Source organism: Erpetoichthys calabaricus, chromosome 2, assembly GCF_900747795.2.
Source record: "Erpetoichthys calabaricus chromosome 2, fErpCal1.3, whole genome shotgun sequence".
Lineage (NCBI taxonomy): Eukaryota > Metazoa > Chordata > Cladistia > Polypteriformes > Polypteridae > Erpetoichthys > Erpetoichthys calabaricus.
The window spans coordinates 136,356,516-136,371,958 of NC_041395.2; the positions used below are offsets into that span (position 1 = coordinate 136,356,516).

At 36.6% G+C, this 15,443-nt stretch overlaps 3 protein-coding genes across 4 annotated transcripts in view; 1 reads left to right on the forward strand and 2 right to left on the reverse strand.

Moving 5' to 3' along the window:
• LOC114646368 (glutamate-rich protein 6-like) overlaps positions 1-3,848 on the forward strand; it is a 28,067-nt gene extending 24,219 nt beyond the window's left edge. The window contains exons 11-14 of the mRNA XM_028794542.2: positions 579-664; positions 1,358-1,513; positions 2,589-2,817; positions 3,448-3,848. Of these exons, the coding sequence (XP_028650375.2) occupies positions 579-664; positions 1,358-1,513; positions 2,589-2,817; positions 3,448-3,714 (738 nt within the window). The 3' untranslated portion in view covers positions 3,715-3,848. The remainder of the gene's footprint in view (positions 1-578; positions 665-1,357; positions 1,514-2,588; positions 2,818-3,447) is intronic.
• tsen34 (TSEN34 tRNA splicing endonuclease subunit) lies at positions 3,768-12,566 on the reverse strand. 2 transcript variants are annotated; one of them, XR_007934286.1, is made up of 5 exons: positions 11,724-12,566; positions 10,272-10,395; positions 5,757-6,038; positions 4,315-5,650; positions 3,768-3,879 (listed from the first exon to the last, which is right to left on the reverse strand). XR_007934286.1 is itself a non-coding variant. In XM_028794543.2 (4 exons), the coding sequence occupies exons 1-4, from the start codon at positions 12,069-12,071 to the stop codon at positions 5,457-5,459; spliced, it is 948 nt and encodes a 315-aa protein (XP_028650376.1). In that variant the 5' UTR covers positions 12,072-12,566; the 3' UTR covers positions 3,984-5,456. The 2 variants fall into 2 exon arrangements, 1 of the variants encoding a protein (XP_028650376.1); XM_028794543.2 differs by lacking the exon at positions 3,768-3,879 and having other exon boundaries at positions 3,984-5,650.
• A 1,098-nt stretch (positions 12,567-13,664) lies between these two features.
• Positions 13,665-15,041, reverse strand: LOC114643535 (glucose-dependent insulinotropic receptor-like). Its single transcript, XM_028792113.2, has one exon. It carries the CDS (start codon positions 14,725-14,727, stop codon positions 13,843-13,845), a length of 885 nt encoding a protein of 294 aa, XP_028647946.1. The 5' UTR covers positions 14,728-15,041; the 3' UTR covers positions 13,665-13,842.
• Positions 15,042-15,443: the final 402 nt, after the last annotated feature.

Sequence of the window (15,443 nt, forward strand, 5' to 3'; positions counted from 1 at the left end):
TTGCATCCTGTCCTTTGGTTTGGGGTGGAGTGGTGGCTCTGAGGCTAAGGATCTGCGCTGGTATCCCGAAGGTTGCCGGTTCAAATCCCCGTCAGTGCCAAAAGAGATCCTACTCTGCTGGGCCCTTGAGTAAGGCCCTTAACCTGTAATTACTCCAGGGGGCGCTGTACAATGGCTGACCCTGCGCTCTGACGCCAAGGGGTATGCGAAAAAAAACTAACAAACACTGTTGTAAGTCGCTCTGGATAAGAGCGTCTGCTAAATGATGTAAATGTAAAATGAAAAAAGATCTGCATGACTCAAGCCTGTCAGTCAAAGTTATTTTAAAAGGAAAATCTCTTTTTATGCCTCAGATACCTAAAAATAAAAAAAACATCTTTATAGAGACAATTTCTAAAAATAAAAGCATAATGTTTACTTAAAGGGCAGTAGAAGAGAGTAAATTATACTTCCAAGAAATAAATATTTTGCCACCAAGTTACACATAGTGTAGTGTAGTTATTGTAAAAATGTGTTTCTCCTTCAGTAGCAAGCCACTTTTCATTTTCTGATTTGGAAATACTGTTTTTCTATTACAGGATAAAAAGCTTCCATTTACAGAAAAGTATTATACAAATGGAAATAAATTTCTAACACTATTCTCTGATGGAACAGCTCAAGTTTTGTATCCTTTAAAAGTAAAACTATAAAGAGAAACTATCAATACTTAACTTTGTTTTTCTATTCTATATATACAGTACACTGTCAATTATTATCCATGCCCTGAATACAAGGCCCCACCAAGACTGACAGAAACAACAGCTCTTTACCAATATCTGATAATAAAATAGCTACACATGTGAGCATATAAAGTTTAATTAGGCAAATATGACAGCTTTCTGATGAACAAATATCGAGATGGCTATCTTTGCAAATTCTCTCTTGCTGCCCACAGTAAACAGCAGCATTATCATCACTTTGGCTTTGTGCACCAGATATGATTTATGAAGTATATTACATACTGTGTATCAAATATTTAATTTCATCAAGTCACTGTAAAAATGGTATCCTTAGTTAATAGACGTATTCCACTCAATCAAAATGAGAAATCACACTGACTAAAAGGTATGCATTCTGTATACTGGCTATAGTGCAATTACTTCACATGCTTTTACTACAATGTATGATAGACTTATATTTTTTGAAAGAAAAAAAAATTATATATATGAATGAGAAAAGTACTCAAGTTCAAAATTCAAAGAGGTTTAATATACAGAAATTGTGTCTGTTTTAGTTAAAAATTGTATTCAAGATTTCCTTTAGCAAGTCTGTTCCTGTAAATGAAAAATTATTTCACACCTTAATGTATACATACTAGTTACCCTTCAGGAAATTTAGCAGTTCTTGTCACACTAAGTTGTACAAGGGAATTTGTGTGTCTGGTGCTGGAGGATAAAGCCAATGACGCAGCAATCCAAGCAGTATTCGACTCCCAGGGAAAGGGAACCTGCTACTATCCCAATGGAGTTGTCTGGTACGTGGTATGGACTCTTGCATTATGTTTCTTAAATTTAGTTGCAGCAATGAAATGTTGTATTTGTCACTTAAACAAAGAAATGATACACTAGTAAAATTGTTTTTAAATACATTAGGGAAATTCCTCCATCCATTTTCTGAACAAGGCTTTGAGAAGCAATGACTTGTCTTGGTAGCAAATGATACATGGCATAACATTTCAGAATAGCAAAAAATGTATACTATTAACTTTCAAAAAAGAAAATACTACACTTGACTGTGCAATTAAATGTATTTAAAGTCTGTGTCCATCAGACTTGATGGAGGGATTATATTTCTCGACTATCATAGAAGTGTCCAACTATGACCCTGAAAGGGCTAAATAAAAATACTGGTGATAATATTAGATTAACTCTCTTTGTAACATTACTGTTGTGCCATTAGTAAAGCCATTAGACAATATCATAATGCGGCAACTTTTTAAATAAACTAGGGTGGGGGAAAAGAGGGAAAATTCTTTAATATATTGTTGATATACAATATAACCTTAAATGCAGTAGCAGAATTTTCTTTTTTTATTATTACACTTGATAGCAAAATTATTAAGAAGAAAAGTCGAAATTCAGTTTTAATTACAGCCTCATGATATAACAATGTTTAGGAATAATGGTGCATACAATGTTGGCAACAGATTGCGATTCACCATGGAAAAATAGTACACAATCCAATTAGATGGTACAGGTAGTAGTCCCAAAGATATTTGGGGAAAAATGTTCAAAATATATATTTTAGTGAACTAGGCAGAGTAACTCTAAACTGTACATTTTAGGTAAGGAAAAAGTGTAAATAAATAATGCAAATTCTTCTTTATGACAGCAAATAATACATAATTCAAATGACTGGCAGCAAACCATGTGGCTCAATTAAATATTTTGCTTTGTTTGAAAGAGTTATAGTCTGCAGGAAAACTTAAAAATTTCTGAGCAAAAAAAAATGAATGGCACCCCAGACACCTTTTACTGGAGAAAAATGTAGAAACCATTCCTAATGATGCATTACAGCAATTTATGATGGCCTTTTTTCTCTTACTACAGGTTAAATATTAATATCCATGGTGGGATGTACTTAAATGAAAATGGAAAAAAAGTCAAACACTGGTGGTGGAATGAAAGTACATCTCTTAGTAATTCTGCTCCACTAAAACCAATCTTTCTCTCCCTGAACAATCATACTGGTGTAAGAATATTGGGACAAGACAAGATTTTCATCTCCTTTTTGGCAATGGGAAAACAAATCAAATTTAATGTAGGAACAAAAATGCAGGTACAGTACAGCTTATACTTGCATAACAAAATGAAAACATCAGTCACAGTCATTTCACGTTTATGTTTGGGTCACTTTGCCATTGAAATTAAGCACAGCATTTATCATAATAAAAAAATGAACATTTAGAACTACCTCCTTGATCTAAATATAGTAGAGGTGTTATGAAAGCAAAACTCAAACAAATGAGAAACAGGCAAATGTGTTCTTCTAGACTGACAACATAAAATACATTTGTTTGTGGGCTAGAACAAAATATAATTACCTACTGTAATGTTTACCTAAAAGTATGTAAATGTCTGAAGGAAAATTTAATTTCTTCCTTTCAATATCAAAGCTAACTTTATTCTGAATCCATTAAAACGATTCTATAGACATGAAAAGACAGCTTTGTCATTTTTAACAAAACAAAAATGTTGTGAAGTATTTTCAACACTTTGTACTTCCATAAGTATGCCTAAAATAAGAACAGCAATAGGAATAAAGACTACTTTCTGTGTCCTGCTCTATAAAATAATAGTGGTAACTTAAATCAAATTGAGTTCTTTTAAAATGCTATATGCCACAACATGGCATTGGGCAGTAGTGACAATGACTTTACTAACTCTTTTAATTGTTTTCATTCTATAGTTAAAGGACCAAAGAACACAACCTACTGTTAAATCACAAATAACAACTGATGACCTCCTACTGCTTGCAAGCAGAATAAAAGCTGAAAAAACCTTATTCAAGATGTACATGCTGCTGACCTTTCCTGTAAATAATCAGCTAGAAAAGATACACCTTCCACAATACCTGACATCTTTGAGTAAGAAACTCTTGAGTCTTTGTGAGACTTTCAAACTGGAAAAACATGAACAATCTTTTATCAATGCTTCCCTAGAGGGTTGCCTATGACTTTGTTCACAAATAAAAACTGGAAAAGAAGCTAGAGACATTTTTAACAAAAATTAACCCATTACAAATACTTTATTTTGTACAAAGGGCATCTATAATGAACAGCATAACAAGCCATAAATGGTACAAAAATATATGTGTTTCTACATTTTTACATTTGGCATACTGAAATGGTAAGTGCAGCCACAAAAAAGATATAATCTATTTCTGGGTATGTACTGAATGCTGTAAATTAATAAAATTCAGTGATGAATTTACAATGTACAACTCTGTAATAGAAAGTAACAAAGTCCTTTAGCAATATTTTAGCTCAGTAATATATAAGACACACAATACTGCTGGATACATATGGAACAGGTTTGGTTGACTGGTGATTCCAAATTGGCCCGTGTGATTAACTGGCATTCTGGCCAGAGCTATTTTCTGACTGCACTTCTTGGATAGGCTCCATCCCTCTGCCACATTAACTTGGATTAAATGTTTTTAGGAATGTTATGTTAAGTCTCAGGAAATGCTGTATTCAAATGTACTTTGTAAAAGAAATTCAAAAATCCTCACCAAAAACAATTTCACGGACAGGAAATACGATTTGAAAGGTACAGTAAATCAAATGTAATCTTAATAATGGTTGCTTAATTGTCAAGTGTTCCAGTTTTAACACCAATATTCTGATGAATTGTGAACTTTTCTTAAATCATTTTATACATTTCAGGGAATTACCTACAAGAATACCTGTCAATCCAGAGACACCTTATCTAGACATTCATAGAGAAGTGAAAGAAATAATGGCCATTGTGTGCACCAAACGTGTATTATAAAAACATTAATAGGTAATTATTGGCAGCTCCAATACTAATCCCAAATGAGTAAATCCTTCAATAGACTGCTGTCCCATTCTAGATTGGTTCCTGCTGCATGTCTGCTGCAGTCAGGTTAGGCCTCAGTCCTCAAGAATCCTGAATTAAATTAATGGAATTAACTAAAATTACTCAATGTCAGTTCTTCTTGCTACATTATGTTGGCCATTAGGCCTATGTGTTTTCAAAAATAATCTTGTTGTTTACATTGTTTTTCAGACAATTTCTACAGGTAGTACTTCTGATCAAACCCTTTTAAATATCACAGTAAATTCTGACTATTAGACTTTTAAGCTATTATCAATATTTACATACAACCGATACAGAAGGAATGGCTGAACCTGGAACAATTAAAAAACGGACCTAGAAAAGGGGGATGAAGTGGAATCATCCGCATATGGACAAAACACTGCTGCGACTAACAACGAAGTCCTACACTTTTCCAGCCAACACTGAGTAGCTGGATAACCAATGGAAGATATCAGAGGAAAGCCAACTTCACAGGGATGTTTTTCTCCTACACAACACGCTAGTTAGGTTAACTGTGGGTGCCACAATGACCCTGCAGGAGTGTGACTGTGGGTATGTGTGAGAGGGCCCTGCAATGGACCGATACTTTGTCCAGGCCTTTATTTCTATCTTGGGCCCACTCCTGGCAAGACAGGCTTTACCCACCATTTTCCAAAATGGACTAAACAGGTTTCAGTTGGTTTAAGTAATTTTATATATACACAACACTTACTTTTACAAGTGCATTCCTAATTTCACATAAATTAGTTTATTTTCATATTCATATAACATTTCTTTTCTTTAATATCCAGAAATCAGTTTCATCCATTTTGTTCTATAAACAAATTCATCAACCAGATAGATATTGGAAAAATGTCACACCATCCCACTCCACTGTATAGATGTATAATGCACATAGTTTGCATCAGTTTGACTTGGAGAGCATAATAAAATAGTTTTCTTTACATTGGAACCCAATCTTGAAAGTGAAAGGTAATCACTGAATGGAGTCTCTTTATCAAGTGGCACACACACAGCAATGAAGTGTGCATGGAAACGCAAGGGGTCACCTGGAAAGGGATTCAGGAAAAAGAAAAAATGAAATTAAAGACTTGATTTTACAGTTTTGTAAACAATACTATTACAAATGTAATATAATCATGCTCAGGGTAATACCTGGATAGACAAGGTAGTCTCCTCCAAATTTACCAGCAGAAGTCAAATAATAGCCCTTTTCCCTAAGATCACTGAACACCCGATATCTGACTTTCTGTCTCTCATCAACTGGGTTTGCCAATTCTGCAGACAGCCAAAGACGTTCTTCTGGAGTATAGCTGAATCTAGCTCTAGCTGTGCAAAGCTGCACCATCACTGCAGAGCAAGGAAACTTGAACGAACTCTCCAAAGAATCCAGACTACCCTTCACAGACTGGATTGAACTTGGAGCTGAAGCACCATCTTAGAAGAAAGAAAGAAAAAAAATGACACTTTTCAAATCAGTCCTTCTCACTTTGTCACTTCGATCTCTCGGTTTTACATTTTTCTCTCATGGTCTCAACAGCTGCAAATGTAAGTTTTAATCAGTGCCTAGAATGTTTTTTATATTTACTTTTTTGTTTTCAAGGGAGATTACTTCCTTATTCTGTTGTTTAGGCATGCTTGTACTTAAAAAAAAAAAAAAAAAAAAAAGAATGAAAAAATGAGTCCCATAAGGAAAAGTTTTACTAATCAGAATCAGGGAAATTTTAAACTGAAACTTTTTCCAAAACTAACTAAACTGCATCTTGAAAAAAGTATAACATTGCAGACCACCACTAGCCTGACATCTCAGGAATTACAGGAAGACTCCACCCAAAAATTATTTTTTACATGTTACTTACCCAGTCATGTCTGTATTGATGGCTGAGAACAGTTTTATAATCTCATGTTTTTATGGGGAACGTAGAACAAAGTTTCTGACACACTAGGCTTCAACAGGAAGCAATGTTCATCAACAGCAAATAGTATCAAAACATCCATGAATAAAAATCTCAAGTTATACTTACTGCAAAATCAACAACATGTATACAGTTATATACTCACAACATAATAATGCATGTATACATGTATTTGTTAAAATATTGTTAATTAAGCCACTCCTGAAAAAATCCTCTCATAAAAACAGGTACAGCCATGTTACAGGGACATCTTTTTAGGGCAGGCTATCTCCATTTCAACCTCACTAGACAAAAACTATGTATTTTTTTTTTCCATTAGTTTAATGGTAAGTTAAGAATTATGATTAGAGGTTTTTTTTTTTTTGTTGAAATACATTTCAGTCCTTGAATCTAATGCAGTTTAAATGTTAACATAATTTGACTTTTCCTTATCTCCAGATTGTTCAGAATAAAAATTAATATTCAAAGCAACTTCAGACATTTAAATGGCTTTAATAGAGTGATAACTGCAAAAAGTGTTTATACTATTTTCTTAGCAACATATTAAGTTTTACACTTCCTGTTCTTAAAACACCTCAAAATTTTCAAAGAACAGTCTTTTTGCACCTAAAATATTCACCGAGCCTTTAATAACTGACTTCATAATTTGCTTTTAACAGTTGTTTTCAGGTCATCATGAGCCTGATGTTTAACACTGTCATTTCTTTTATACTGTTAAGTGCTAAAGTTACCTTTATGCAATAAGTCTTATCACCTATTTATTAAATAAGGAGAACAGCCCCAGTTTTTCATGTAAACTCATTTTCCTTATTATGAAGTATTTATTCAATTGCACTACAACGAGCTTTCCGTCTAGAAGTGTATCCTACTTGACGACTTCCATTCAAAACGTAACTTTCTAAAATCAGTTTAAATTTCTTCCAATTCACTCAACCAAACTCCTGTGAATTATGCTGAGATCGCTTAAACCTAACAAATCAACAGCCTCTGAATTCTGCCTTTTTATAAAATATGAAATTAAAATAGTCATCTTCTTGATAAAACTGGGCAACTCTTGAAGTATAACGCCCAAGATTTTTAATTTAACAACCTTTTCACTGCGCATACACAAGATGGAAAAGGAACATTGTATTCACAGATCAGGGAAGTGTACAATCGGCATTGCATTCTTAAAAACTAATTTGTTTTAATGATATTTACTACTTGAATGTATTCTGACTAACAGCACAATTCATTTGCAGGTTATAATATTTATCACTAATGTGTGAATCAAACATATGCTATTATAGAAACAAACAGACTTATGCAGTAAAACTGTCTTTATAACAGGGCTCTTCCTGTAACAGCATATTATTTGCTTATTTTAGCTGTAAAATATGCAGATCATATTCCAATATCATTATGCAAAGAGAAAAATTAAAAAAAAAAAAAGATTTTGTCAGTAATATAAAGTAGCCCCACTGAATTAGTTAATGAATTTTGCAGTACGTACATTTTTCTCCTACTGCCATGTGGAAGCAGCTATACAGTGATCCCTCGCTATATCGCGCTTCGCCTTTCGCGGCTTCACTCCATCGTGGATTTTATATGTAAGCATATTTAAATATATATCGCGGATTTTTTGCTGCTTTGCGGGTTTCTGCGGACAATGGGTCTTTTAATTTCTGGTACATGCTTCCTCAGTTGGTTTGCCCAGTTGATTTCATACAAGGGACGCTATTGGCAGATGGCTGAGAAGCTACGCAGCTTACTTTTCTCTCTCTCTCTCTCTCTCTCTCTCTCTCTTGCGTTGACTTTTTCTGATCCTGACGTAGGGGGATTGAGCAGGGGGGCTGTTCGCACACCTAGACGATACGGACGCTCATCTAAAAATGCTGAAAGATTATCTTCACGTTGGCTACCTTCTGTGCAGCTGCTTCGTGAAGCGACATGCTGCCCGGTGCTTCGCATACTTAAAAGCACGAAGGGCACGTATTGATTTTTTTATCTGTCTCTCTCTCTCTCTCTGTCTGCTCCTGACGGAGGGGGTGTGAGCTGCCACCTTCAACAGCTTTGTGCCGCGGTGCTTCGCATACTTAAAAAGCCAAACAGCCCTATTGATTTATTTGCTCCTTTGAAGAGGAAGATATGTTTGCATTCTTTTAATTGTGAGACAGAACTGTCATCTCTGTCTTGTCATGGAGCACAGTTTAAACTTCTGAAAAAGAGACAAATGTTTGTTTGCAGTGTTTGAATAACGTTCCTGTCTCTCTACAACTTCCCGTGTTTCTGTGCAAATCTGTGACCCAAGCATGACAATATAAAAATAACCATATAAACATATGGTTTCTACTTCGCGGATTTTCTTATTTCGCGGGTGGCTCTGGAACGCAACCCCCACGATGGAGGAGGGATTACTGTAATAAAAATAAAACCTATTAGGCAGTGTGCAGCCACTGAAGCAGCAATGACTGAAACAATTATCAGTATCCGGTGTTAGATTGTCATCCAGAACTCTGTCCAGATAGCAACTTTCAAAAAGTATTTGAATAACTTGAAGCAAACATTGTATTTATTCAAAAGACACTATTTTAAATGTTGTAACTTCAACTTTAAGGTCTGATGGAATTAAAATACATAGCAAAATGAAAAATGTGAAATGCCAAGAAATAAGCATTTGATATTACCTAACAACTACAGGTAAATGACCTAGGTCTTGCATTTTAAACCAGGTATGTAATAATACTTTTAAATTTACCAAATGAAAACATCAATCTAGCTTTCACATAATCTCCATAACAAATTTAGGAAAAAGGAAAATTGTTATCGTATGAGAATTAGAAATGCATGGCTAAAAACATCTACAGCACACGCAGCAAGCACTTAGGGTCACCCACATGATATAGTAAGCTTTATACTGTAAGCCCAGCGTCTGAGCGACAAAGGGAAAAAGGGTGCCTTTAAATCTGTGGCTGCTGCCAGCTCAGATACTCTAAATTTCACAAGTGTGTGTGTATTATGGAATACCAAAAGGTTGCCTTTTCTGCCAGGTTTTCACAATTCATGCAAAACTGTCCTACTAGCAGCGCAGTGAGTGGGTTGCTCTTTCGATCTCAGACATTCAGTGTGGAGAAAAGTGCAGGAATTTATTATAGTAGACTTCCAATGTGGTGCAATAAATTGCATAGTGAGGTTAGCCTTTAATTTACAAGTGTTTCTCCTAGTGTAATAAAGTTTTTTTCTTTTTATCTCTGACATCAGTGTTAAAAAAAACTGTTTTCAGCAAATACAACTCTTTTAATAGGTAAAATAAGTCACAAGAGGGTTTATATATCAAACTTGCATATGTAGATATAATGAGGAAAAGGTTACCAAGGGAGCTTGCCTTACCTTATTGAGTACACGTCTTACTATACACATTTTTCCGGCTTGCAGTTGTCACCACACAATTTACATTTATATGTAAGATACAGTAAATTAAACTTTACAACAACTTTCTCAAGGTTCTATGTGAATTTCCCATCGGGATTAATAAAGTATCTATCTATCTATCTATCTATTTCAATTCCCACTTTTAAAACCAGGTTACTAACTGAATTCATCATTTACCCAGTAATATTCAAATAGTAAAGAAAACATTGTTTAACATTTGCTATTTTACTAACAATTTCTCTTACAACATGAAATTATCAACTTGTAAACCAATGGCATAATTGGCCACAGCAGGCAGTATATGACAATGTAAAGATAGACAGACAGCTACTTAGTATTATACCTTTGCATTTATCCTCCATCACCCTCTTCAACACTTGTTTCTTCTCCTCTAGTGCAAATGTTTGTTGCTCTTCATGGTTGCGCTCCAAATAATGAGCATAGCTTTGTATTTCCTGCTCATAATTCTGAAATACCAAAAAAAATGCATGACTTAATTTTAATATATGTAAAGTGCCCATTAAACACATTCAATTAAATATGTGAATCACTCTCACTCATAGTGCTTGTGGTGCACACAGGCATTAACTGGCTGATCAACACCAAAGGGAAACTTACAAATATTAACATCAGTTTTTCTTTTTCCAAATTAACCTCAGTTTGATCACAAGAGGATGATTCCAGTTAAAAGAAAAATTGGGGCACCAGCATTATGGTAAATAAACCAGCTCTTCAGCCACTACACCACATGGACTATGAAAGAAATCAATCTGCCTCTCATTTTCATTTTATAACTATTTGCAACTGCATGGAGAAAAAAAGAAAAGTTACACAGGATAAGAAACATGATGATGCCAAATGAGATACAACAGACTTTAGACTAACATGTTTTAATTTTAACACCATATCCCCAAAACTCCCTCATGAAGTCAATGGTTTCCTAACTGACAGAAGTCATGCCCAGTGTTGGCTACAAGCGAGTCTTCAACCTTGCAGTAAGTGACTTTTGCCCCTCTTGTCCTTAACTGGATTGAGCTTGGTGGCGAATTTACAGATAACTTTGAAATTGAAAAAGCTACATTTCTGGGCCCTCTTTTATTCTGGTCACTAAGCGCCCACTTTCCTACATATTCGCATACTTAAGTGTCAGCTTGGACTGCAGAAAACAGGAAATGGTTAGGTTTGAGCCAGGTTTTCAAAAACTATAGACTCTTGCAGAAGACAACTGATTTTGTGGGATACGAGCTTCAGGAAAACTTATGCCCACCTTGCGAAAGGGAGCTTTTTTAACATTTAAAATACCAAATACCTTTCATGATGGCAATTTAAATATAATAAAGTTTAATCAAAATACAAAGAATGTACCACGAGAAAAGAAAATAAGAATACTAATGATTTTAACCATTAACTGTCACGTGTATCGGTACACACTACAATATATACAATAATAGCCTCTTCTTGTAACTAGATCATACTTTACACATACAAGAATAAAAGATATACTAGATATGAAAATAAGAAAAAATGTCATTTAATTTGCACCTTTCATGGAGAACAATTCAAAACCTTCTACACAGGCATGAAACGAACGTGTGTATATTTACAAACCTGGGATCTTGAGCTTTTAAAGTCCACTGCCCAATTAACAAAAATGTTTAAAATGGAAACGCGCATCTCTAATACTCATTAAACACTCGGCTCATCTTTCACTTTTAAGGAAACACATGTCAATGATGTGCCTTTTCATTGGCCAAACGCCAGCATCTTGTCTTCTACTATTAACACTGACACTCACCTGCGGTTTGAGAGCTTTCACCAGCTCAGCTCTCCCGTTCTCCAGTAGAAAACGAGCTTCCTCCCACAGCAACTGCACCGGCCTGGAGAGACGGCAGTTTTGACGAGGTTGCCGAGCCAGCGAACCCACGGCTGCTCCGACCACCCCCAGCCTCTCTCTAGCCAGTTTAACGTGCGCCGAACGCCACAGGAGTGGGACGCTATCGGCAAGATACAGCTGGATCAACGGTTCTTTTGGCTCCACACCGCCACCCGGGGTTGATTCGTGTTGTCTCACCGCTGTAGACTCCCCCGACGTGCCTGCACTGCACTCTGAATTTCTTTCCGGTTCCTCACTTGGTTGCTGCATTTCGGTTTGCTGCTCCCTTCGTGTGAATGATAGATAGATAGATAGATAGAATGAAGTTGCCAGTGTGCGATTCCCACCAGTCTACGCTGTTTACATGTAGCAGTCGCCTTGTTAGTTTTTAATGAAACATAAGAAATACGATTATTTCCACAACTCGTTTCATCATTGAATTCGACTGGCCAGTGTTTGTTCTCACCAAGGAAACTTCAGTCTATCCATTTTTAAACCGTGTGTCCAGTACAAGGTCGAAAAGTGCACTTTCACGCTTAAAAATATTTCTGTGTACTCTTTCAAAATGCACAAACTCCTGTAAAAGCTCAGACTTCAATGCGCTCTAATTTTAGGCATGAACAAGTATAAATTAATAATAATGTTTGCTTTCCGTTGTTATGTGGATGTTAACATCTCGCACATGTTTGCAAAATTACGGCTTCCTGGGAGTATTAAAGGACGTCGCTGAGGATTTTTAGCAAGCCAATCTCTCACAACATTAGACATTATAGGCGAGGCTTAACGTTGACTGAAAGCAAAATTGGCCAATCACAGAGCCTAGCAACTTCAACCCGCCCACCAGTTAGTTTAGTTTAAAACAAACTTTATTTACTTGAATACAAATATAAAACAAATATATCTCAGCGTTTATTAAAATCTATTAATTATGTGTACTTATTTGATCAGACACAACACAAAAACGCTCTAAGCTCAGCCTGTTTTTCTGTTACCGCTCGTCAGTTTTTTTAAAGCACTTAGCTTCTTGTTTGATTCTGGTGCCCTCTCGCTGTCTATATGAAGTTCTCATCTCATCTCATCCTCATTTCCTCCAGCAAGTTAGGGTAACTGGAAATTTCAGATTGTACCCGGTTCAGTGATCCCAGTGCTGTCCAGAATTAGCCCAAGCTCAAACCACCCACACACCCTCAAACGAGTTAGGATTGATTAAACACGTAATAGAAAGTTGTAATGTTATGTTAAAATAGTTATGTTAGATTACTTTCTACTTATTTCAGCCCCTTTTCAAAAATTCACTTGTTTATATTCAAAGTATATGTTTGGGATTCGTTCACTTTTGTTCGTGCCGATCAGTAGAGATTGTTAAACAGCGAAAAACTGGTATTATCGTAGTTGATGACGACTGAGTTCGTCGAATGTAATAAATGTAAAGCAGCAATCTTAATACAGACAAAACAATTTTGGAATGAGGAGTTCTTAAGGCATGGGTTAACATTTACTATTATTGAAAAATACACGCAAAATCCATTAATGTTTAAGTTTATACTGTACAGCAGTACTCACTCTTTGTGAAAGCCACAGTATTTTTCAGGAATTGCCGGCAGGTGGCAGTACGTCCGCCACTTACTACTTCGGTTTATGGCGAGGTTCTGATTATAAAACGCAATAGTAACATTCTCAAAGCCGCTTAATGAGGGTCACGGTGGGGGATTGGGGCAGAGCCTACCCCGTCACTCCTTGGCAGGCTGTAAGTCCATCGCTGGGAAGAAGTATTAATACCATCCTAAAGATGTATTCTGCAGATATCACATATTTGATTCGGATCAGCAAAAATAGCATGCGTGCAAATGAATATTCACAGAAAATCCGTTAAATTCCAGTTCGTAATTAAATCCAGATTTATGTGTGTTTGTGTAAGTGTGAGTAGAATATGCAAGGATCCCTTTTTGATTCCCTCCCCGTTATTCCTCTTTCTCTGCAGGGTGAGAGAAACTTCGATTTAAGCTCCTGTCCTTTCTGCTCCGCTGTAATTTTTGACATTTTAATGGAACCAGCCCTTGCAAAGTTTAGACAAATACGACCTGATGTCTTTGCTGTAAAAGGTGTAGATCAACGGATTCATCAGAGAATTTGTCTCCCCGAGTAAGAAGAGTAAATCTTTCAACAAATCTTTAAGATCGCAGTCGGGGCACCTTGCCTGGATCACGCCGGTAATATAATAGGGTCCCCAGGACAGCGCGAAGCAAATGATGACTATCAACACCGTCCGTGCTGCTTTAAAATGTCGCATGTATAGCAAGATGGAAGTAGTAGGAGTTGGCCATGTCTTCCAAATCAGTCGGTGTTGAATAAAAGCAATCCAGCCGAGCGATAAATGAAGAAAGATGATAGACGCTAAGGCCGGAATGAAAACGGTGAAGCAGAGAATGAAGAGATATTCGCTTTTGGCTGAATACAGAAGACCACAGTAGCCGGTGTAGTTGCTTTGCTGCAACGAGGGTGAGATGAGTGGCAGATGCCCCATGAAGAAGGACCAGGACCAGAGGAGCAAGAGCACGACCAGTATTGCCCTCGTGCAGACAAATCTGTGGTAGTGCAGAGGAAGTCTGACAGCCAGGTACCTGTCCAGTGAGATTAGCAACAGAGTCAGAATGGAGCTGATGCAAGGTGTGATGGTCAAGCAAATCCGGATGAGACAGAAAGTGATGTTCTTGTCAAAATCGTCGTCGTACAAATCATCGAGCGCCTCAACGATGCACATAAGCCCCACCAGCATATCGGCGGCAGCCAGGTTGATGATGAAAATATAACTTTTTGCATGTTTTTTTTTAAGGAGTTTATAGACGACAACAATGACAGTGACATTCGTAAGAGGAATCAGGATCCCCAGGAGCGCATGTAAAACTGCGTATAACAGTGTTGGCATAGTTAGTTCTCAAGAGCGACAAATTAACGTTCTAAAACAGTGAGATTTGCTTTACTCATAAAATTTAACATTTCTGTCGCTTTCAAGCACTTGTTTAAAAATGTTGTTATGTGAAATCGCAGTATCGACAGCAAAGCTTCTCTGCCTGTTATCAAAATGTTTTTCCTTCATAAAAGAAAATCAAAACTTCATGGATGTCCATGTGGTATAGTCATTCACTCGTGTCAAATACCCGAGCTTCCCAGTTGAGGTCTCGGGAGTGTATTACTAAATCAGGCGGTAATTCATACAGAACAGCCTCGGCTCACTCTTTAAGGTCGTCATTTTGATGAAACTGTATTTACAAACGGCCAGATTACTGCGCTGTTTAGCATATCGTGCATTGGCGAAATCGACAGATCACTCGGATCGCATCTTGAAGTAATTCTTTGCGCGTGAAAAAAGGGCAATTGAAGTGTCAAAATTGAATGACAAAAATGTTGAAGTTGGTTTTCTGGTGCATCCCTGTAGCACTCGCCGATCAGTAAAGACCCGCCGCACTGAGAGGCAAAGTCGCCGTTTTCTGGTGGTAGACTTGCTGACGTCACCGGCGTCTACCTATCCACTCAGGCTGAAATGAATGCCGTGAATTTGCATAACCAGGCGAGCACACAGACGCAGTCTTGTCAACCTTGCAAACCACTTGACAAACACGGATATTATTTTCCACTTTATTT